Source organism: Aspergillus lucknowensis (genome assembly GCF_044049455.1).
Source record: "Aspergillus lucknowensis strain CBS 449.75 chromosome Unknown BJX67scaffold_43, whole genome shotgun sequence".
NCBI lineage: Eukaryota > Fungi > Ascomycota > Eurotiomycetes > Eurotiales > Aspergillaceae > Aspergillus > Aspergillus lucknowensis.
Window position 1 is genome coordinate 208,910 of NW_027263587.1, and position 21,878 is coordinate 230,787.

The window sequence follows — 21,878 nt, forward strand, 5'->3', positions numbered from 1 at the left end:
TGGGGTGCAAGATTCTGAAGGTTTTCAAGCCCCACGTCACCGGAAAAGGTGGCCTTAGTTTTTGCGGAGGTGCTGTCCCTCGGGACACCTGGGGCCACATGCTACAACTACCAATGGTAGTAATCCCTGGTCTCATCATTCATCACCAAAGGCATAATAGAAGGAAGTCAAAATACGTCTCTGGTACTTTATTGGCTTATCGTTTGCCTCCGTAATCAGCCAGGAACACCGTATGAATCAACCGTCCATTGACAAAGGAAGGCAGCTAACTATTCGCCCTTCCGACATCTCTATAGAATATGGCTCTTAAGTACAAATACCTTTTGCCACCTGAGGTATACCGCTATTTCGTAAATACGAACTGTGTTGAATCCGTTGTACGCCGCATGGTCGCCGAAGTGTTAAATCACCCCCAGGTCATATACTCCGGATAGAAGAACGAAATATGACATTGAACACTCATGAAAAGCCATTGGTTCGTTTGTTCGTGATTCGTGGGACAACAGGGAGCAGTGTCACATCAGGCTTTCTGGGGACCCGGCTTCGTTTCAATCACATCAAGAAAACCCCCGACAAGATGTAGACTTCCGGTTACGAAGGCCATGGTTGGAGATTCGTCGCCATCGATGCGATCCTTCTCCTTCGCAGCGAGCTCCCTGGCGAAATCGACGGCTTCTTCGATTGTACCGTAGACTTTTACCTCAGCGGAAGGGTCAATGCCACGCCACTTCTCCGCTAGGCCGTTCTGAACCTGTAACTTCTCAATTGCAGCGCCGTCCGTGTTGATGCTGATAAGGTCTGGTCGATAACCTGCTTGTTTATATGTGACGTTCGTGCAGAATACCACATGGGAAAATGGTGTCTCAGACCCAAGAGCAGACTTGAGAGTATCGTATAGTGCTTGGGCCAAGGCGTGGCTATCGCGGGTCTGCTGGTTGAAAATCAGGACCCGCGGCTTTTTCTGTGCAGCAGCTTTCGACGAAGAGTTCGCTTGGATCTGTGAGACAAACCACTGGCCGGCGAGTTTGATGCTTTCGAGGGTGTGACCTCCGTCGATGTACCAGCTGACCGACTCCTCGTGCTTGCTCTGACACCTTCCTTCCAGCCGTGCCTGCTCCAACCCTCTTCGGAAATTCGGGAGTAGAGGCTGCTTCATGAAATCAGGGGCGATATTCTGCACTCCGATCTTTTTCAAGAACTCTCCTGCAGTCGCAACAGCCAATGCCGCGTTACCGTATTGGAAGTCACCAGCTAGGCCAAGTTTCACGTCGCTGCCGCTGGTTAAATCAAGATGACCAGACACAACTTCCAGCTCAGTCCCCTTTTCGGTAGCACGATCTCTTAGAACCTTCTCGGCGCTTGGTGGTTGGGGTGCGCTAAAGGCCTTAGCACCAGGCTTGATGATACCACCTTTATGCCAGGCTATCTCTTCAATTGTATTACCAAGAAGCGCGGTGTGATCAATCCCTAGACTGGTAATCGCTGCGACAGCTGGCCGCTCGATTACGTTGGTACAGTCATATTCTCCGCCAATCCCGCATTCAATGACGGCAGCATCCACACCTTCACTCAAGTATGCGTGAAATGCCATCAATGTTAAGTACCTAAAGTATTGAGGTTTTGTTTGTAGATTGTTCGGGTCCTCCCCAGCGACCCGAGCAGCGTCATCAAGAAGATCCCAGACCTCGAAGAAATAGCGAGCGAATTGTTCTTCGGAGAGGGGTTCGTTGTCGATTCGAATCCGCTCACGCGCAAATCGCAGGTGAGGGGACGTGTAGAGGCCGACTTTATTGAGTTTGGGAGAGGCATCCGAAGACCGTGAGGCCGTGTATTGGTAGAGGATGGAGGATATGAAGCTAGAGGTTGAGCCTTTGCCTTTCGTACCGGCAACATGAATAGGATTAAGGCGATTCAAGTCCGACGGCTATATGGGTCATACAAAAGCGAGCTTGTCAGTTTCCACTGCGCTGAGAGTCAAAACCTCCAACCCCGAAATTCGCGCAAGGACCGCAAACCTGATACCCTATGCGACGGAGCCACTCGACGGTTTCAGGAAGAGACCGAAGGTTGAGCGCATGTCTGTTCTCAGGTTTGTTGAATTCCTGAACTATCGAAAAGTTGGATTGCAGGAGGTTGAGAGCTGCAATCGCAGCCTGCGAATCGTGATCAGTGGCGGTTTTTGAAGCTTGCTGGAAGCGAATCTTCACATACACCGTAATCGCGAGACATCACGGCAGAATGGAGAGATATAGATCGTAATTGAGTCTTTGAGGAATAATGGGAGATGCGAATTCCCTTCATCAGGGTGTACAAGATGGGCTGTCCGCTGGAATGACCAATCTCACAAGCAGGAGCAGAGTCATTTGAGGGTCATCAACACAGGACAGTGGGTAGAATCACGTGATCGAAGCCACGGTTTACTCGAGCTTTCTCAAATTGGATCACTGTGCACGGGTTTGGAGCAGAACACTCCTCTAGCCTGCGGCTAAAGATGTTGTAATCGTACAGACTGAGGTGATGCTATCTACTTCTATGTTATGTCACGTAGGACTTTGTATTTTCGCCGAGCAAGGCGAGGGAGGAAAGAAATGGGGGTGGGGAACAAGTAAAATGTGCAAGGGAGAAAGGTCAAGTAAGGATGACCGGCATGGAGGGGAAATTGTGGAAGGTGAAGTGTTGGAATGAGGCCAAGGACAGGCAGAGCGCATGACACTTAGTCGTGCGATTACTCGATCCTCGTCTTTCCCTCCTCGAGGAAGCCCAAACGGGCATTGCTATATCCTCGCTGATGTCTTCTAGACGGAAGCAGTTGCCCAACGACTGGGTCGGAGCGGGCTTTGATAAGAGCATCTTGATAGCCTTCCGAGCCAGCCGCAGGTGTGTTTAGTTTCGGCCAATTCACCTTCAAACACGTTAGCACGGCCCACTAGAAGAAGAGGTGTTGGTAGAAACTTACATAGAGCATCCCATGTGCAAAGATGAAACGCGCGCAGAAAGCCGAGATGATCAGCCAAAAAACAACGAAGAAGCGCAGTGGCCAGACAGCAGAATCGGGAAGACGTCTCGTAAATGTGGCCACAGTGATCATGAAGATACCAGCGGCAAGAATATAGGGCATGGCCTGGATGATAAGCGGCCGGCGGTCAACAAAAAGCTGGAGGTTTCCGAGAGCGGACTCAGGAGGAAGGTATGCTCCCAGGAAAACGTCGAATCCATCTTGACGTGGGCCGTCTAGGAAGTTGTTTCGCACATATCGGGTGATGGAATTGCTCAGATCTTGAAGCATGCCAGCCCTGGTCCGTTGGCCTGTCCGAGTAAAGTCGGTCTTGAGCGCGCCTGTCCCGGAATATGATTTAGAGACGACATCGGCATTGTCTGCCCAAATATTGCGGAATACGTTCTCAAACTCGCGATCATCATTGGCCGCTTCTCCGGGATAGAGGACTCCCGCCTCGGTAAGCTGTCTCGTTAAAGCCCAGCGGCCGAGCATACTCTGAACAACATTCGTACGATCCAAGCAGTCCATGCAGTTCGTCCTGACGACGGTGGATTGAAGGGATCTCGGATCTAACTGTCCACTAGGAGCACCCGGGTTTTCCACGCCACGAAAATAGCCACCCTGTGAAAGGCCATTGATTAAACGATCCATAAGCAGCTCGGCGCGATGCCACCTGAGGCCTTTTGTTTCGTTATGAAAGTCGAAGTAGACATAATGGAGACGGTCCATTTCTTTTTGAGGGTGGTTGGGCTCCAAAACATGGACTTTTTCCGAGGTTTCTTCATCCGCCTCGGCCACTTCGCTCGATGAGGATACCAGAATGCGAACCAGTTGCTCATATCCCTTTTTGACGCGCTCTTCTCTCCCTTTTTGATTCACAAGATTGACCAAATAGTTGTCGCCATAAAGACGGATCTGTTCACCAAAGTGTTTGCGAGCTGCGTGGACTGCCGTTTCCACACCCCGCACTTGAAGTTTTGGGGTGTATTTAAGGTTATTTACTTCGGCCCAGAAGACAGGAACACTGCCTCTCGTTTGCACAAACGAAAGTACCTGAGGCTCTTGGCCCGAATCCGCCGCGTTTTCCTTCATCGACTGCCCTCCAGCGAAGCCAGAGAGGCTACCGGTTGCATCATTCAAGATCACTATCTGTTCTGTCTCATTGTAGTTCGAGACATGCCCTTGCTCGTCAATACCACGGGAGAAATACCTCGTTCCGGCCCTATGCCTGGACCTGCGGGTAATAAGTGCGAACGTGAAAGTAGTCGATTTAACTCTAGCTGGAGTTATACGTAGCATTCCAAAGAAAACAGGGAGAATATAAGGGTCAACCCCAGGCTGGGGCCCGTACCGAACGCTCGTCGTCTTTTGTTCGCCAAGGCTGAAGTCAATCAGGTCTGATTGAATGAATCGATTCCAGAAAAAGCGATCGTCGGCCCGTTTCCACATTGGGAGGCTGGCATCACTCTGTGACTGACGTTGGAAGCTGTTCGTCAAGTCCAGCGCGTAGGAGAAGTACATCGGCCCCGTCCGAAGCAACTCCTTCACCAGAGCCAGATATGTGTCTTCGTCATGATCATGTAAAGGACGCTCACGAAGAGGAAGGAACTCAGTAGCAGCGACTTTGTAAACCATATGACCGCGCAGGCGACCCATGGGCTGAGCCTTGGTGATGACAATAATATACTTGTCTACAGGAGACAGGAGATTAGGATGAATGAACCTGAAGGGAGGGTCTCGGAAGGATGACATACCAAGCTTCAACTTAATAATCCCAAGGATGCCAGCGATACTGGAGATGCGTTTGGCGCCAGACACTTTGCTGCTGCTCAGGCGTAAGTCACCAGCTGGCCGCTCAATCACAAGCGTCGGAGCATCGGGGGAAGAGGGCGAGGTGAAAGCATAATGGGTCGGAGATGAATGGAGATTTATATCCCGAAAGGGGAGGATTGAAGCTGCCATTGCGGTGATGCCCACGGGTAAAGACTCGAGAGAGGGTTGACAAAGAGAACGACAACGGGCTAGCGATGATAATGAAGGAGAGAAACGTGGTCGGAAAGTTGGTGGGGGAAGATCAGCACATTCTGTGAAGATTGCGAGGGAGAGAAAGGCACTCGGCGAAGGGCGAGGTTCCAAAGGAGATGGGAGCTGCTGCTTCCGCAAGGACCAGGGGACACTTTTGCAAGACGCATGTGGGCGCCTGCGATCGAAGTGAGCAGCTGCACTGGAGCTAGCAGGAGTGCCTAGGCAGGCAGGAACGCCAAACAGCAGAGCGAGTCACCGCCCCGCAGTGCAGATTCGCAGAGACCCGGGCTCAGCCAGTCGGAAACTGTGGCTGAAATCCCCTTCGTCATCAGAGAACTGAACCTCCGGACAACGTTGCCTGCCGCCATCTCCCAAGACTACTGACGACCGCCATCATCTTCTTCGACCATCTTGATCCCTCCACCCTACTTCTCTCCGCGCTTCTTCGACGAGCGCTGTTTCGTACTTTCGGATTTATTACCCCCCCTACTCCAATATTGTTTGAGCCTTTGTTGAGATCGTCGCTTGTCGGAACCGCTCTCCCCATCATGGCTTCCAGAGCCGCAGCAGGCGCTCGCCCAGGCGCCAGGTTTGCTCAGTTTAAACTTGTTTTGCTTGGTTAGCTACTCCTTACTCCACATTCGATGTAAATCTTTTTATGGCAGAAGCACTAACATGATATGATGCCACCTCCAGGAGAATCTGCCGTCGGAAAGGTTGGTCACTCTCGCTTCTTCTCTTTGCTCCACCGCTGTGCTGGTGGCTGACCTTCTACTTACTCGACAGAGTTCACTCGTGCTCAGATTTGTCAAGGTATGCTTTTGGAGGTTGTCAGATGCATAGTGTTGCTGACACGCTCCAGGACCAATTCGATGACTATCGAGAATCAACGATTGGCGCTGCCTTCCTTACACAGACCATCTCGCTGGACGAAAGCACAACCGTGAAGTTCGAGATCTGGGACACTGCGGGTCAAGAGAGATATAAGTCACTGGCTCCCATGTATTACCGCAATGCCAACTGCGCCGTTGTTGTCTATGATATCACCCAAGCCGTATGTGCCTGACCCTTTACCCTTTTGCAAGTGCGCTTCACTAATACCCGGAGAATTGTAATAGTCATCGCTGGATAAGGCCAAGTCTTGGGTTAAAGAGCTACAACGCCAAGCAAATGAAAACATCGTTATCGCTCTCGCGGGCAACAAACTTGATCTTGTCACCGAGAGTCCCGACAAGAGGGCAATCCCAACCGCCGATGCAGAGGCATATGCTCGCGAAGCTGGCTTACTTTTCTTTGAGACATCTGCGAAAACGTCATCGAACGTGCGAGAGCTCTTTACAGCGATCGCGAAGAAACTCCCACTTGACCAAGCCGGCCCTCGAAACTTGCGCACAGCACCTCGTCCTGGTGTAGACCTCCGGCCGGAAGCACCCGGCACCCAGGGTGGCGGTTCTTGCAATTGCTAGAGGCTACCTCAAAGCGCGTTCTCTTGTATTTGTGTATTCTCGAATTCGCTATCCACGTTTCCATTTTGCTCTCTAGACACGCAAGGCGCACATCTCCTAGCTTGACTGACTGGTGTCAAAGCTGCGCCAACCCAACACAATGTTATACGTTTTAAAGCCTCTGCAACAGCTTCGTGAACTTGCTTGGGCCGGCTAGTCTCATGTTGCTACAATCTTCTAATTTTTCGCTTTAATGGTTCGATACTTCATGTCCTCCCTCTCTGCTTACTGGAACAAGACTGCCAAGGGCTATTGCTGCGAATGGAGATCCGATTTCCTGCAAGGCTTCTATTGGAATTGGCTACCTTCGTCATTTAGGCGGGTGTGAGTGTTGTTTCATTACCTCCCTCTGGTTTTATCTGTTTCTGTTTCACCAGCTCACGGCGTCTCTATCCTTCCTCAATTGGGTTGAATTTATGCTATATTTCGTCTTCCAATTCATTTACTACATATTCCTACAGTATGCTATGATTGTATAATTCTCGACGATAAATGCCTGGTGGCGTGGCCTAATCTTAGCGTATTGTAATCATTGCGTCAAAATGTATTGAGGTTGCGCGAAAAAAGCTGACGCCACGCTCAAAAGACATGAAGAATATGTGACTTCTTCCAGCGTCTCTTAAAGACCTTCCAGTTCAAGCTTGAGCTTCGGTGCTTGTGGGCTGATGATGCGTAGCCACTCTGTGGCGGTGCAGGATCGGAGCGGACCGCAAAGGGAAAAGCAGCATGAGTTCAAGGTTCCGATCCGCCTTTTTCTCTCTTCCTCATCATCATCCCGTCCGACGACGTCGCCCCCAGTCCTCACGTCAACAGCTGTGCGGCTCATAATGCTGCGCTCTTCTGTCCTACAGAGTCGTCAGGTACTGTCGTCCTCGGCTCGTCCCCGGACAGCGCCTCAATGGCTATCCAGAGCTGGAGCAAGTAGTCGCCTTTCGGGCCAGGTATGGTGACGAAAATACTCCGCTTGTTCCTCAAGCTTGCAACTAACTAAGGCGAACACAATTCAGAGGTTCTTTGCTGACACAAAGCCCCCTAACCCTGCTACGTCATCGCCTGACACCGCTGTAACGCCAGAAACCCTTCCGAAACAATCGCCAGGTACGTATACATCCCCTCCCGATCCGGGTGAGCCCCCGGAACTACGTTGGAGACTAAGATCAATGCAGCCCGCGACCCTCCCGTCCCTCAGACCCCAGCGCCAAAGCGCAAAGGCGGCCGCTTCCGACGATTTCTCATCTATCTCATTCTTACGTCCGGGTTAGCATATGGTGGAGGTATCTTTTTGGCCCTGAAATCCGACAATTTCCACGACTTTTTTACGGAATATATTCCATATGGCGAGGAGTGCGTGCTCTACTTTGAGGAGCGTGACTTTTATCGTCGTTTCCCCAACACGCTAAGAAATAAGAATCGTCTTTCCGCTGGCCCTCGGGACGAAGGTAGTAGGGTCACCATCCCTAGCAAGAGTGGGCTTCATTCTAAGGAAGTTGAAGAATCATCAAGGGGAAGCGACGTATCCCAGAACGGTCGTCATATGAGTGCTATCACCCCATCCAAGACCGACGAGGCGACAGTCAAGCCCGCTACCGCGAAGCCGGAGGAGAAGACGGCAGCTGTGAAGCAGGCTAAGAAGCAGGCAGCGCAAGAACCGGAGAAGGAGAAGCAAGAGCCCAAGTTGCCTGCAACTAATCCAATCACGACTCTTGAGTTTGCTAAGGTCGGCGAAGGAGACGAGCCAATCGTGCAGGAGATCGTCAAGACTTTCAACGACATTATCACAGTTATTAGTGCCGACGAGAACGCTACTAAGTATGATAAGCCTGTCGCTAAGGCGAAGGAAGAACTCCAAAAGATTGGCGAACAGATCATCTCCGTCCGGGATGAGGCGCGTCGCGCTGCTCAGGAGGAGATCGAGAAGGTCCACGCCACTTTCGATGAGTCTGCCCGCGAACTGATCCGCCGCTTTGACGAGGTGCGCTCAAATGATGCTGCCCAATACCGTGAAGAATTTGAGGCAGAGAGGGAGAAGTTGGCGCTCGCATACCAGCAGAAGATCCAAACGGAGTTGCAAAGAGCCCAGGAAATTGCCGAGCAGCGTCTTCAGAACGAGCTCGTAGAGCAAGCGATCGAGCTCAACCGCAAGTATATCCATGAGGTGAAAGATCTGGTTGAGCGTGAGCGAGAGGGCCGCCTCAGCAAGCTGTCGGAACTGACTGCGAGCGTCAGTGAACTAGAGGAACTCACCACCGGATGGAGGGAGGTGATTGATACCAACCTCAAGACCCAACAACTTCAAGTGGCTGTGGATGCAGTCAGATCTGCACTTGAGCGGTCAACCATCCCTCGGCCCTTCGTGCGGGAACTGGTTGCTGTGAAAGAATTAGCGGGTGATGATGATGTTGTTGAAGCGGCTATCGCATCCATCAACCCCACAGCTTACCAGCGCGGTATTCCCTCAACGTCTCAAATCATTGAGCGTTTCCGCCGCGTTGCCGACGAAGTCCGTAAAGCCAGCCTACTCCCCGAAGACGCTGGAATTGCAAGCCACGCAGCAAGTCTTGTTCTGAGCAAAGTAATGTTCAAGAAGGACGCTGCAGCCGGAAGCGACGATGTCGAGAGTGTTCTACTGCGGACGGAAACCTTCTTAGAGCAAGGCAATCTCGATGCTGCAGCTCGCGAGATGACCTGCTTAAAGGGGTGGGCGAAGATCCTGAGTAAAGATTGGCTGGCGGATGTGCGAAGGGTCCTGGAGGTAAAACAGGCTCTTGAGGTAAGCTCCTTTCTTCCAAACGGAGAGGCTTTGAAGAGCTCCCGCTGACAAAAGCTCTGTTTAGGTGATTGAAACCGAGGCACGTCTCCAGTGTCTGAGAGTTGAATAGATAGACACCATGAGCTGTCTCTTCGCTTGATTGTACTTTTGCCTCCTGTGTTCAGGACATGTACCCTTAGTTATTTTCCTCGTTGCTAGACCCAACCTGAGTAGATTTCCTTTGTGTCCTCCCAAGGCTTGCTGGTGTCTCGTGATCTTGTCTTATCGTTGGATGTTTGTCGTGTTTGCAACAGCCCCATCGCCAGGCAGGAGCCCGATAGAAAGGCTAATCAAGGATCGGCATTTATCTTGGAGCCTTGTGTTTGCTTTCATCATGGCAATATCCTAGCTGTTCGGTTCGAACGCTCCCATGTACTCTGCGCTTTGTGACGCGTTGCCTCTTCGATGCCACGCCCACCTTATCTGCATTGGCCTGGGTGTTTGGTTGCGGAATCGTCAATGACACCAACAACCACGCCCCTCATATAACGAGAGCCCAAGCATTCAATGCGCCCCTACGATCCAAATCCAAACATATTCCTTACAGTGTCAGTTGAAGTGCAGAATTGCAGATGAGTCGGGAGAAAGCTGCCAGGGAGTCACTCGGGGGCAGCTCTTGGGATGAGGAACGGGGCAGCAGAGGCCAGCGACGAACAGCCAGTTCCGGCGGATTCCTCGTCGAGTCGTTTCTTCCGCGATCGAAGAGCTTCCGATCAAGCCTTCCGCAATCTCGCCTTTCAGAACCAGGCCACCGAGGCAAGCGGGAGGCCCCGGAAACCGAGCCTACCCCCAAGAAACGATCACGGTTCCATTGGAGTCGGCCACGTGAACCTGGGACGGAATCGGATCCAATTAGCTACGAGGCTATACATGATAAGGAGACATCAGGCTCTTCAGGCCGCCCTCGAGATACATCGATTTCGGAATCACAAGGCGAAGGCGTACCACACCACACGGGGAGCCGTGGTGAGAGCCGTGAGCACTTTGCTGCTCCGGGCTTAGACAGGGACTCTTTGCACATTGTAAATCTGGCTCTAAATCTGAGTGCATCAAGAAGAAAGGGCCAGATTAGCCAGAATGCCCCAAATCAACTCTCGGGAGGCCCATGGGCATCGTCAACCGACGGCCGTGCTTCTACTGCCGGCAGGAATCCAAGTTACGGTTCGTATTCCGGTCATAAGCCTACACAACCCCTTGGGGATGATCGCACAAAGTTTCTGGGGCCTGCTGGCATGTCTATGACAACGAGTGAGGTATTGAATACCCTTGCCCAATCCGCAACGTCTGAATCGGTGTCACCCGGTTTCTCTGGAGGCACACTAGCGCGAGCTGCGAATGCTCGTCGCCATTTCGAGCTGCGCCATGAATACTTACGCCTCCTACCCTCGCTCCCGCCGCTCAAGGTCCCCACTGCTCATTCTAACCCCGATTCCTCGCTTAACACAAACAACCGATACCTGACGCATCGAGTCTACAACCCACTTCAGGCTATTCGCAATCGCAAAGTCAGGTTCCGTGAGAGATGCCCTATTGATATCGAAGCAGACGGGTGGAACGACATTGAAAAAGTTCATCACTGGGTCAATTCGGTTCAAGCTGGGTACAGTCGCCAGGCACGGAGTCCACTTGAATGCCTTAGCCTTCCACCTTTCCAACAAAGCTCGCACGATGTGCGCCACAATCAAGATTCGATCGATGCTGAGCCGCTTGCTGTCTCTCCACCATCTAGTGTACGGCGCGTCAGCCGTACAGGCAGTCTCAAAACCCGTAGGCCCAGGTGTGACTGGATAATCTATCCTGAAGAGCTTCTGGCTGATGCAGCTTGGGCAGAAGATACACAGAACAAAAGTCGGATTGTGGATAAGGAGGGAAATACACTATATCCGACTTCAACTTCGTTTGTTGTAAACAGTTCTCAGCAAGAACAAGTGCAGGGTAGAAGTTCTGCGAGCACAGGGAGGCCTTCCTCTCATACATCAGCTTCCAATGCTCGGCAAAGCCTGTCAGTGGAAGCCAACGATTTTGCCCGTGGACGGCGACGGCCGGAATTTAGGGCTCCTCGTCGCATAGGGCGAAGCAAGAGTGCGTCAGACCAGGAGTTGGGCTCAAAACGGCGCAAATTCAAGATTCGGTCGCCGAGCACTTCAAGTTCTAGCCCAGACGAGAAATCATACCGCAACTCTCTTGTGAGCAATGCAAAGTCACCCAGATCCGGGTCGCCCCTTCGATGGAAAGGACCTATTTGGAGTGAGAACAGGAATTCCATGTCCTCTGTGCCGAGCGCAGATGATCACTATGATCCTCTCTCCCTGGCGAAGAGGGAAGGTCGTGGGCCTGACACAGCAATAGAGATCGGCTATTTCCCCAGCATTGCGTCCAATCTATCTGCTCCATCAAGCCGTTCGTCGTCGCCTGCAAAACGGGGCTTCTCGCGTGCAGTTGGACCAAAGAGAGCACATAGCCGAGGGAGCAATCATCGAAAAGGCGTTGACGATGATAGCTCTGTTGATCTGGAAGCCGAGCGCATGGACAGCCTTCCTCTGAAGGAGTCTTATCCCGAAATTGAGTCAACACCCTTTTCGATCAAGGCCTCAACATACCATCCGGAAAGCCAAACGAGAGTCAGCATTCATGAGCGAAAAGATTTGGTTCAACACGAATCCAAATTGCGTGGGATATTCAAAGGCCCTGGGAAGATCGCCGGGAAGGTTGGTAACGAGGTCTCGAAGATGGGGGACTTCATATTGGGGAAGGATGGCATATCACATTCTCGCAAGTCGTCCATTGCTATATCTGATGAGAGCGAGCTTGAGTATGATGAAGGAAGAAGTGAGAAACGGGCGATTCCCAAAGCTATCTTTCGCCGCTTGCCGACCTTTTCTGAAGAGCCCGGCCGATCGTCTCCCAGGAACTCGGATAAGTCACTCGCCAAGAATGCTACTCATGCCGCACCCACGGTAGTTGAGCCCCGACAACATCGCGATGATGCTGAAACAGGAGCAAGTGTTCCAGCTGGCTCTCATGGTCGGGTTATGGAGCTTCAGAGTGAATCAAGCACACAACTGGCTAAACAATCTGGGCATCCTATTTCACGCAGCCCTCAACCTCTGCAATTTGGCCCTGAGATACACACCATACGAGATGAGATTAAAAAGGGCCGAATCAAAGATTCTTCTGTTCCATTTAGTATGGCTCGGCCTCCCATCACCGGTCTTGCACAAGCGCAACCGACTCCAGGACCATCCCCTCATCATACACGTCCCACATTGTCTGGCCAGACAAGGAGCTGGAGCTTATCTGATCGGAGTATCTCGATTTCAATTGAGTCTGGTGTTCCAGGAAAACAGGAGGTTGAGCGCACTCGAGCCCTCCTCCTATCATCAGGGATAAAGGCTCGAGAGATCACCCGTCGGGCTGAAAGCGCACGCAACCCTCCGCCTGAGTTCCTTCAACGCTCATTTGAGCTCGACGCATTGGTGCCGTCTGTCCCGCGACTCCTTGAACACGAGATAGCTAGTCGGAGGCTACTAAAGCGAATTGAAGCGTCTCATAATGCCTTCCAGAGCTCCATAGACCGCATCCCAAAAGCTGCGTTCTTGCCCTTGAAGTCACAATTGTCCATGCTTGAGGATTTGATTGAAAATTCGCTGACCCCTCGTGTTCATGCTGCAGCTGAGGAGGCTGAGAATCTTAGCATGCAGCTCAACACCACGAGCACGCTTGCTGTGAAACAGCTGAGTGAGACACTTGACCATGGGGTCCGCAAACGGCACCGCCGGCTCCGGTGGTTGCGACGCACTGGGTTTGTGATGCTCGAATGGGCTTTGATTGGACTGCTGTGGTGGGTGTGGCTGATCGTTGTGGCATTCAGACTTTTACGCAAACTCTTACACGGAATGGCGTCCGGGGTGAGATGGATATTGTGGCTTTGAGAATTCCGCCAGCGAGCCTTCAGAGGCGAATGTTCGAGCATATACCCTTTCCTTCAAGTTGCCTTAATTTCTTACGATATGTATTAGCTAACCCTATTGACTCGTAACACAAGTAGCACTTATGAAGTATTTAGATACCACTTTTGTATATATATCACGACGTACACTTTAATGTTGGAGATGATAATCCTCTTATACCGCTTCCTATCTTGTTCTTAAGTTGTCTGAAAAACGCCTCTCTACAGCAAAATAATGGCACAAAGGTCTTCGGACTAGGAAGCGCGGGCCTACTAATAGGGCAAGTTTCGGTCTCTCGATCAATCACACTTTCTTTTCTCAATTATTCGTTGGCAATAACTCACGATTATTTAGAAGACAACAGTCCTCTGGGCCAATATTATTGACAGTGCGGTGTGCACCCTGAAACAAAGCTGAAAACGACACACAAAACAGACAGAAATAAGCTGACAAATTCCGATAAATTCGTGGACAGTCTCTTTGCACGAGTGTACAGCTCATCCGAGCTTCACTGGCTGACCTGCAATCTCTCTTTGCACAAGACGAGCGCTAGTACACGCTAAGAGCTAACATCTCCACGAAGGGACCGAGGAGGCGAGGAAGCTTCCACAACCTGCGCGATGTGGCGCGAAACATGCACAACCCGGGCGACGTACGTCTCGAAGTCATCGTCACTGGAGTCCTCGTCAAGCCTACCTAGCCTGAATCCCACGCCGAATTCGGCCTCAAGCTCCTCTTCATCCTGAAACAGCCACGGGATAAGCTGTGGACGGATCGCCTGGGGTGCAGCAGTCAGCGTTGGTCCGCCAGTATCGTTCCGATTCGAGTGAACAATCTTACTAGTGTCCGGCACTAATCCCCTATCCCCCGCGTCCACGGCGACATGGAGCGCGCATCCTTTCTCGTTCTTCAGGTCTAGGGCGCAGAGGACGTGCATGCCTATCTCGGAGTAAGGAGTGTTGGAGTTGATTAAGTCGGCGATAAGGCCGGTAACGGGGTTGTCGCTGCACGCCACGGCTCTGTGGAGGTACTGACCGATCTCGCAGGCCGTCATGCCTGACTTGACGCAGGCGGTTAGCACGGTGGGGAGACGTCGGATTTCGTCGTTGCTCTTGGTGGATGAGGCGCTGGTGTTCGTGTTGCTGGTGCCGTGCGAGGAGCCGTGGAATGACTCGGTTGAGGAGCTGCCGCTGACAGATAGATATGGCAGTTCTTTCTGGAGGGATTTCATCAGTAGATTTGCGCGGTAACTCACGGCATTGGAGCGGGCCAGGCCACTCACCTGGGGCTGACTTGGCTTGGTTTGCTTTGACATGGTGGATGTTGGTGATGAAGTGTATTGGATGATCTGTTAGGGTGATACAGAAGTCAGAAGTAGATGATCTGAGTGATTTGGAGGAGGGGAGAGGAGGAACGGGCGATTCTGACTTGCCCTTTATATCTGCCCATGCTCAGGGACAATACAACGTATCTATACAAAAGGCTTTACGATTTCAACAAAGCAAAAGGTTGATTTGCCTTGTTCGATTGCCCGTTCTTTGTCTTTTTGCCTGAACAAGGACCTTTTACGTCAAAGAGTCAAGGGAGAAAGGCATATTTCAACAATGCCGAAGTTGCGCCCCTGTTATAGATACCAATATACAAAAGACAAGTACACAAAGATAGAGGCTATTCCCCTAGCATTGTGCCTACAAAGGTTATTATCAGTGCAAAAGCTGATGAATGCCTTGTTATACCTTACCTTTGTATGCAAACTATCTCTAAGGCTTGTTCGGGAGCCGCTACAGTGTCGCCATCCTCTCTAGTTCCGTGACAGTCAAGGATGTCGCTGACAAAATTATGCTCTGGCTAAGGATGACATGTTGAACAGATGAAAAGAAAGGACTGAGAGAATGGGGTAGGTATATCAGAGGTATTATTGCGACCATCAGGGAGCTAGGGATGGCGGTTCATGTCTGTTCTTGTTCGCGAGGCTGAACAACGCTAAGGTGGTGGTGGTGGTGGTGGAGCGAGAGGCTATCTCAGACTTGGTAAACTAACCACAATGGAGGGAATTCACTGCTCCTCACCCAACAGATAAGTGGGGAGTATACCTCGGTACGCTTTAGACCTAGGTACTCTTCAGAAAAGAAGATTACCTGCAAAGCAAATGTTGGGTTTTGTGTTGCTGCCGGGACTGAGGGAGGAAGCAAATAGTGGCATCTGAGGACACCTTTGGTCCTATTGTGCTATGATCTGGCCTTCATATTGCGGGATCATTCATTTGACATATTTTGGAGTTTGGATGCGGACAGAGCCACAGCCGAGTGATTATGTCATCAATGATCATCCAGAGTTTGAAACGAGTTGCAGCCAAGTCGGGTTTGAGTCAGAGCTTTGCCGAACTCGAGGTGCTGATGCAAGATATGCATGCATGGAGAGCTTGTGACGCACCAGCAATCCAGCACCGCAGCCAGGCTGGACTTCAGGGCTTATGCAGGAGGCTGCGCTGACCGTCCAATACAATCAAGAATAATACACGGACAGCCGATTTGTGACAGGGTGAGTGGACGATCAGCTCCTGCAAAGCTCCGAGATGGAAACAGGTACAAAACGGGACCGAAATCTGACATACACAAACCAGACGCCAACAATGGGTTCGAGAGCGGTATTTCCTGGTAAAAATCGAATTATTTGGGTGCGGATGAGGGGTTCCGCTGCGTCATGGTAAGACGGTAAGAATGGGCTCCCGTTTTCCCCACGAGAACCACGCAGCATCAACTGCCAGACAAATCCTGCATCCAAGGTCTTCTCCCCTCCATCTTCCTTCTGCCTTCTGCTCTCTTCCCTTTATCACGACAGAAATAGGTGCGTCTCCTTCTTTTCCAGCTCCTCCGCGCTTGGATCCCTGCCCTCCTGCCATCATCTACCCCATTCTGGGTCCTCTCCTTCCGGTTTCTGCCTGGTGCCGTGTGCCCTCTGCCCTAAGTTCGCCAGGGCCAGGCCACCGTCGTGAAAAAAAAAATCCGCACCCACCAGCGGAGGACGTTGCTCCTTTCACCAACACAAAAAAATCTCTCATTCATCGCCCCCTGGACCTCCTCGAGCTGACCGCTGGTTCTTTCAATCAGATCTCGAAAATTAAATATCGCGGGAAGTCCACCGGCTATTCCCAATTTTTTGAGGCCTTCCGTGATCTGCCCCTCATTCTCATCCTCACTGCTCAGCCAGCCTTTGGGATTCTCCGGTTCCAAAGGCTCTTCCCCCAGACACCACGGCTTGCGTAGCCGGGTCCTCTCTCCTTCGTCACATTGTCGCTCCCCGACGTATTCGAGACACTCTTAACAACATCCCCCCTCCCGCTGGTCCCTCGAATCCCTCCGATCGGTGCGCCATTTTTATATAACTTGACGCCCTCCGAATTAATTCCCTCACCCATTGAGCTGCCGCATAGGACTTCTCTGACGGTTCTTCCTCTTAAGGAGGAAGGGTCTAGGAGGCTTGGTCCAGTCAACTACGGTTGCGAAACGTTTCGCCCTCCCTAACACGCAGTCGCGTATAAATCTCTCTTCACTTCATTCTAGTACTATCAAGTCATCTCCAGTGCTTCGTTGCAGCACATGGTTATGGCACCGACTGCTTGTGTACCTGCTGAAGTGTGCATCACCAAATCTTTTGACAAAGACTATTATCTCAATAATAGTCATAGTCTTCAACTCAGCAATCATGGAGAGGACGATCTGTCGCAATCTCGGTTGGCTGCCAAGGACCTTGTCCTGAATGTTCTGAAAAAGCGAGCTGCTGAAGTTAATACCGACCGCTGTGCCCCTGGAGAAGAAGATCCCTTCTATGTGGCAGACATGGGTGAGGTCTACCGCCAGCACCTGCGCTGGAAAATGAACCTGGGCCGCGTGCGCCCGTTTTACGGTATGCCTCCCTTGAGCCATTGTGTGATGGATCAAAATTAACAAAGCTCTAGCGGTCAAGTGCAACCCTGATCCGGAGATCCTTCGCCTGATGACCCAGCTTGGAAACGGCTTCGACTGTGCTTCCAAGGCGGAAATTGACCTGGCTCTGCAGACGGGCATTGACCCTAGTCGCATAATCTATGCGCAGCCCTGCAAGACCAAGTCGTATCTGCGCCATGCCGCCAAGGTGGGCGTCAAGCAGATGACCTTTGACAATGCCGACGAGCTATACAAGATCAAGGCCTGCTTTCCCGAAGCAGAGCTGTACCTCCGTATTCTCACCGACGACTCCACCAGCTTGTGCCGCCTTAGCATGAAGTTCGGTGCCTCGATGGATGTGGCCCGTCAACTCCTTGAGCTTGCCCACCAGCTTGAGCTGAAGGTTGTTGGTGTGAGCTTCCATGTCGGATCCGGTGCGGAGGACCCAAAGGCCTTCCTCAAAGCTGTCCAGGACGCCCGCGTGGTATTCGACCAAGCTGCTGAAATCGGCCACGAGCTGCACACGTTGGACGTCGGCGGTGGCTTTACGCAGGATACCTTCGAGAAGTTCGCCGGTGTGCTGAGCGATGCACTGGATATGTACTTCCCCCCACACATCCGCATCATTGCCGAGCCTGGTCGCTATTACGTTGCCAACGCCTTCACCTTGGCGACGAACGTCATTGCCCGTCGCGATGTTCAGGACCCTGAGGAGCCGACCAAGGATGCTTACATGATTTATCTCAACGATGGCGTGTACGGAAACTTCTCCAACATCATCTTTGACCACCAGCACCCGGAGGCTCGTATTCTTACGTGCGCTTCTCAGGGAACTGTCCGGGCTCCTTCGGAGGATGTGGCATATTCAATCTGGGGACCCACATGCGATGGAATTGACGTCATCAGCCAGCGGACTCTGCTTCCGGGGTTGTTGGATGTCGGCGACTGGCTGTACTTCGAAGAAATGGGCGCTTACACTAGGTGCAGTGCGACTCGCTTCAACGGCTTCTCCGACAACCATGAAGTGATCTATATCTCCAGCGAGGCGGGCGCGTCTGCTCTTCTTGAATACTAGTCTGCTTTCCGTTTTACGTTTTACGTTTTGAGTGGTTTTGCGTCTTGTCAGTCTTTACAGCCTTAAATGTGATCTTATAGGTGTTGATGTAGATAGGTCTTAATTTCATAGAGTAGACCAAGGTTCAACTGATAATGCTGTCAAAAAAAAAAAGAAAAGAAAGTTGTATATCGTCGTCTCTAAACTATGGATTGTATACAAGTCTATCGTGTATCTTTCCGTCGTCATCTCTTCTTCCCGTACCCATATCTAATTATCGAAGCCAGCTCCGATTACCCCAAGACAACACCAGTCTATACAAGCCTCTCAATACTCAATTCCCCAACACCTCCCTCCCCCTGCACCAACCCCCCACTCTCTAGCCTCTTCTTCCACTTCGCCGATTCGTACCGTGCAAGAATGAATGTAATCCTCGCTATAACCGTTGGGTCCGCAGCCTCTGAAACAATCTCGGAGGGTGTGCTCGTCCAGCGCCCAAACGCCCAGTTCAGGATATAGTATGCCGGCGTCGACTCGCCAGAGGAATCAGACTTAGGCCGTTGATCTAAATTATCGGAAGACATCGCGGGCGGAGATTGTCTCGAACATCGCAGTATTCCTTTTATCCGGTAAACCTCCTCCTTCGACGCTGTCGAGAGGAGCCGTTCGAGCGCGGGAACGTCAACCGTGCCGGAATTGCCCCGTAACGAAAGTGAAAGAACCTCAACCTCACTCTGGTGGTCATGCTTATGCTCATGTCCATGTCCGTGTCCATTTTCATGTCCCTCCCCATCCAGCAATGTACCCTCGCCCTCCTTCGCAAAAAGCGCCCCATCAATCCCGAGCAGCACATCCCTCTCCACCCTCCCCTTATCACTCTTCACCCAAGCCGTCTGCACCTCCAAGTCCCCCACGCGATCCAGAACCTCATCAAACCGCCGCTCACTCACCCCCTCCCACTTATTGAAAACAATCAAATCCGTATACTTCGCCTGCAACTTCGCCGTGTAACTCGTATCCTCGTACCCAGCCCAATTCTCCACATCGATCACACTCACCACCCCGTCCAGTATATACCCTCCCTCGGGGTCCTCGTCCGCCGATTCCCGCGCGAGCCTGTTAACTTCCATAGCAAGCGTCGCGGGGAACGCGCTCCCGGAGGTCTCGATGATGATTCTGTCGGGCGCCGGCTGGACCTCTGTGCGGAGTTGGGTGAGGGCGTCCGAGAGCTGGCCGACGAGGTTGCAGCATATGCAGCCGTTGAGGAGTTCGCGGACGCCGGAGATTGCGGAGGTCGAGGCGAGTTGGGAGTCTATTGCGAGGTCGCCGAATTCGTTCTTGAGGAGGGCGAGCTTGTACCCCTTCGGCAGCTGGGGGAGGAGGTTTAAGAGGAGAGTGGTTTTTCCTGAGCCCAGGAAGCCGGTTAGGATTGTTATTGGGGTTGGTGGCATTCTTTTTTTTTTTTTTTTTTTTTTTTTTTTTTTTTCTTTTCTTGTTTTGATTTGGCTTTATGTACAGAGAGGGGATTGAAAGAGTGATCGTCTATATATTGTAAACGAAAGTATACTGGAAGATGGAGGAGTGAGGTCGAAGGGCGAACTGAGGATGGAAAAGAGGGAAGAGTTCCGGTGAAGTGGAGGGGGAGGCATTCGATGCCGCTATTCCTGATTGGGGGGACTGTTGCCCTACCTACGGCAATGCCGCATGTATCTGGCCGGGCATGGCAATGTGCAAAAGCAATGAGTATATGATTCGAGCTACAGATTTATGTCCGAAAAGGTCGCTGTAACTACTAGATACGCTGACTATTGAACCAGACCCCGCGTTGCTTCCGCCAAGTCCTCAAACGCCTTGCGCCGTTTCTCGAGGATATCAAAAAACAATTCGTGGGGTGCAGCCTTGCCGACGACGACGACCGTGTCCAGGCCTGATTGGAGGCCTCTCAATGCCTCATCTGCAAACTCGTCGAGTGGCATGCCAAATTTGCGGCCCGCCGCGCCAAGGTGATCATGTAGCTCGGCTGTGGAGTATGAGCCAAGGTTTCGGAAGAGTATTTAGTTATCGCAGGGGAGAACCTACTCTGGACTGCGGGAGGTGAGATCTCAATCACTTTGAGGTTGCTTTTACCCTTCAGCTGCTCGCGCAGAGAGAGCGTGAATACATTCAGCGCTGCCTTGGAGGCCGAGTAGCCCGGCGCCCACGCGATTGGGATGACGGAAAGATTGGTTCCGGTGCTATAACAAATGTCAGTCGGACCATGTTCCCCTGAAAATAATGCCAGAATTTTGGTAGAAGAAGCATACAAGATAAGACTAGCCGGTGTTGTCTCTGCCTTCGCCTTCAAAAATGGCAAAAATGCGTGAACAAGTGCTATAGTGCTCATCAGGTTCAGGTGGATTTCGTACTCGAAACCTTCCAGGTTCCATCCCTCGTCACTGGCAAGGTTATGGTACCGCTGCATCCCGGCGTTAAGGAAGATACAGTCAATACCCGGGTACTTCGCGACAACATCCTTGGCGAATTGAGGGACTTTGTCGGTCTGGCTGATGTCGAAGACAATGGATGAAGCTTTATCCTCTCCGTACTTAGCCACGAACTCGTCGAGGCGTTCCTTGCGGCGGCCGACGGCTGTGACTTTGGCGCCGCTTTCGATGAGGCGTTCGGCCAGGGCGCGGCCGATGCCTGAGGTTGCGCCGATGATGAGGAAGTGCTTGTATGGAAAGGCCATTTCCTCGCAGTCTCAAAGGGGGGAAATAAATTATGCAGAGATCAGTGGTAGTTGGGAGAGGACTGAGCTACCCATTGACCGTCCCCGTCGGAGAGGGGGTTTTAAATGTCGTGGACACGGGCGGGGGGATATGAGAGGTTGCCGTGTCAAGACGGTTGCTTTTGTGCTAGCCTATCTGCAAAACTGAAGCCACTGCCAAGCTAAGCCCAGACGAGCGGATGAGGCAGGAGCTCATATCAAAGATCAACTTGAACAAAGCCTGGATTGATTGGAAAACGAAGAAAAATCCTGCCGCAGGCCTCCACCTCTGAGAGGAAGCAGAGAGAATGACGTCATCTACTTTGTGCAGAGAGAAACAACTTGAGCCGCTTGGAGGAAATCCGATCCGACAACCTGCCATATGACGGACAACGACCTGTAGAAGATGTCCGAAAACCCTGCAGACCAGATCAAAGACTCTGTTTACGCTGCTGCGTCTACATTAGGCGAATGGGCACAGACTAAAATGGTGAACCCTATCCATTCGTATCTATCTGCGGAGAAAAGCCCGGGTCCCGGTAGGTTCGATGATTATATCCTGTTTTGAATTGGGCTAATTCTGCGGAGAGAGAATTAAGATCAATATACCGGAGGACGAGCGCGAGTTGATTGACCGCATGGAGAAGGAGAAGATTGCTGAGTTTCTACGGGAGAAATATCAGAGCAGTGCTGGGACAAAGCGACGGTAAATCTGAGCTGGGATTGGTAAAATGTACGATATAAGCTCGTATACGCGCTATGTAGCGCCCGTTACGTCGCGAGGAAAAACTTGCTTTGATTGGACCTCGCCTTCCCCGTTAAATCATACGTATGCTCTGAATCCACAGTCGAGTGAGCGTTCGAG

The 21,878-nt window shown here is 51.6% G+C and overlaps 9 protein-coding genes across 9 annotated transcripts; 4 read left to right on the forward strand and 5 right to left on the reverse strand.

The window, feature by feature from the left end:
- On the reverse strand, positions 1-2,343 carry BJX67DRAFT_361967 (tetrahydrofolate synthase). The gene is made up of 3 exons (XM_071029936.1): positions 2,212-2,343; positions 2,016-2,153; positions 1-1,924 (listed from the first exon to the last, which is right to left on the reverse strand). Exons 1-3 carry the CDS (start codon positions 2,299-2,301, stop codon positions 521-523), a joined length of 1,632 nt encoding a protein of 543 aa, XP_070883192.1. The 5' UTR covers positions 2,302-2,343; the 3' UTR covers positions 1-520.
- On the reverse strand, positions 2,344-5,215 carry BJX67DRAFT_361970 (putative phosphoinositide phosphatase (Sac1)). The gene is made up of 3 exons (XM_071029937.1): positions 4,753-5,215; positions 2,957-4,689; positions 2,344-2,902 (listed from the first exon to the last, which is right to left on the reverse strand). Exons 1-3 carry the CDS (start codon positions 4,958-4,960, stop codon positions 2,726-2,728), a joined length of 2,118 nt encoding a protein of 705 aa, XP_070883193.1. The 5' UTR covers positions 4,961-5,215; the 3' UTR covers positions 2,344-2,725.
- A 146-nt stretch (positions 5,216-5,361) lies between these two features.
- BJX67DRAFT_361972 (Rab family GTPase) lies at positions 5,362-7,103 on the forward strand. Its single transcript, XM_071029938.1, has 5 exons — positions 5,362-5,641; positions 5,720-5,739; positions 5,810-5,836; positions 5,886-6,077; positions 6,142-7,103. Exons 1-5 carry the CDS (start codon positions 5,572-5,574, stop codon positions 6,487-6,489), a joined length of 657 nt encoding a protein of 218 aa, XP_070883194.1. The 5' UTR covers positions 5,362-5,571; the 3' UTR covers positions 6,490-7,103.
- A 93-nt stretch (positions 7,104-7,196) lies between these two features.
- Positions 7,197-13,269, forward strand: BJX67DRAFT_374062 (MICOS complex subunit MIC60; the record flags this gene model as incomplete). Its single annotated transcript, XM_071031492.1, has 6 exons — positions 7,197-7,343; positions 7,380-7,469; positions 7,536-7,626; positions 7,659-9,298; positions 9,687-9,709; positions 9,897-13,269. 6 exons carry the CDS (start codon positions 7,197-7,199, stop codon positions 13,267-13,269), a joined length of 5,364 nt encoding a protein of 1,787 aa, XP_070883195.1.
- A 102-nt stretch (positions 13,270-13,371) lies between these two features.
- Positions 13,372-13,906, reverse strand: BJX67DRAFT_228258 (uncharacterized protein). The gene is made up of 2 exons (XM_071025869.1): positions 13,632-13,906; positions 13,372-13,559 (listed from the first exon to the last, which is right to left on the reverse strand). Exons 1-2 carry the CDS (start codon positions 13,786-13,788, stop codon positions 13,474-13,476), a joined length of 243 nt encoding a protein of 80 aa, XP_070883196.1. The 5' UTR covers positions 13,789-13,906; the 3' UTR covers positions 13,372-13,473.
- Positions 13,522-14,731, reverse strand: BJX67DRAFT_228273 (uncharacterized protein). Its single transcript, XM_071025870.1, has 4 exons — positions 14,716-14,731; positions 14,570-14,635; positions 13,632-14,503; positions 13,522-13,559 (listed from the first exon to the last, which is right to left on the reverse strand). The coding sequence occupies exons 2-3, from the start codon at positions 14,600-14,602 to the stop codon at positions 13,847-13,849; spliced, it is 690 nt and encodes a 229-aa protein (XP_070883197.1). The 5' UTR covers positions 14,603-14,635; positions 14,716-14,731; the 3' UTR covers positions 13,522-13,559; positions 13,632-13,846.
- A 1,595-nt stretch (positions 14,732-16,326) lies between these two features.
- BJX67DRAFT_361985 (type III PLP-dependent enzyme) lies at positions 16,327-18,446 on the forward strand. The gene is made up of 2 exons (XM_071029939.1): positions 16,327-17,193; positions 17,246-18,446. Exons 1-2 carry the CDS (start codon positions 16,887-16,889, stop codon positions 18,286-18,288), a joined length of 1,350 nt encoding a protein of 449 aa, XP_070883198.1. The 5' UTR covers positions 16,327-16,886; the 3' UTR covers positions 18,289-18,446.
- Positions 18,447-18,581: 135 nt separating this feature from the next.
- Positions 18,582-20,995, reverse strand: BJX67DRAFT_374064 (uncharacterized protein; the record flags this gene model as incomplete). Its single annotated transcript, XM_071031493.1, has 4 exons — positions 18,582-19,719; positions 20,116-20,287; positions 20,347-20,501; positions 20,571-20,995. The coding sequence occupies 4 exons, from the start codon at positions 20,993-20,995 to the stop codon at positions 18,582-18,584; spliced, it is 1,890 nt and encodes a 629-aa protein (XP_070883199.1).
- Positions 20,996-21,250: 255 nt separating this feature from the next.
- On the forward strand, positions 21,251-21,866 carry BJX67DRAFT_361991 (uncharacterized protein). Its single transcript, XM_071029940.1, has 2 exons — positions 21,251-21,552; positions 21,602-21,866. Exons 1-2 carry the CDS (start codon positions 21,420-21,422, stop codon positions 21,721-21,723), a joined length of 255 nt encoding a protein of 84 aa, XP_070883200.1. The 5' UTR covers positions 21,251-21,419; the 3' UTR covers positions 21,724-21,866.
- The last annotated feature ends 12 nt before the right edge of the window (positions 21,867-21,878 follow it).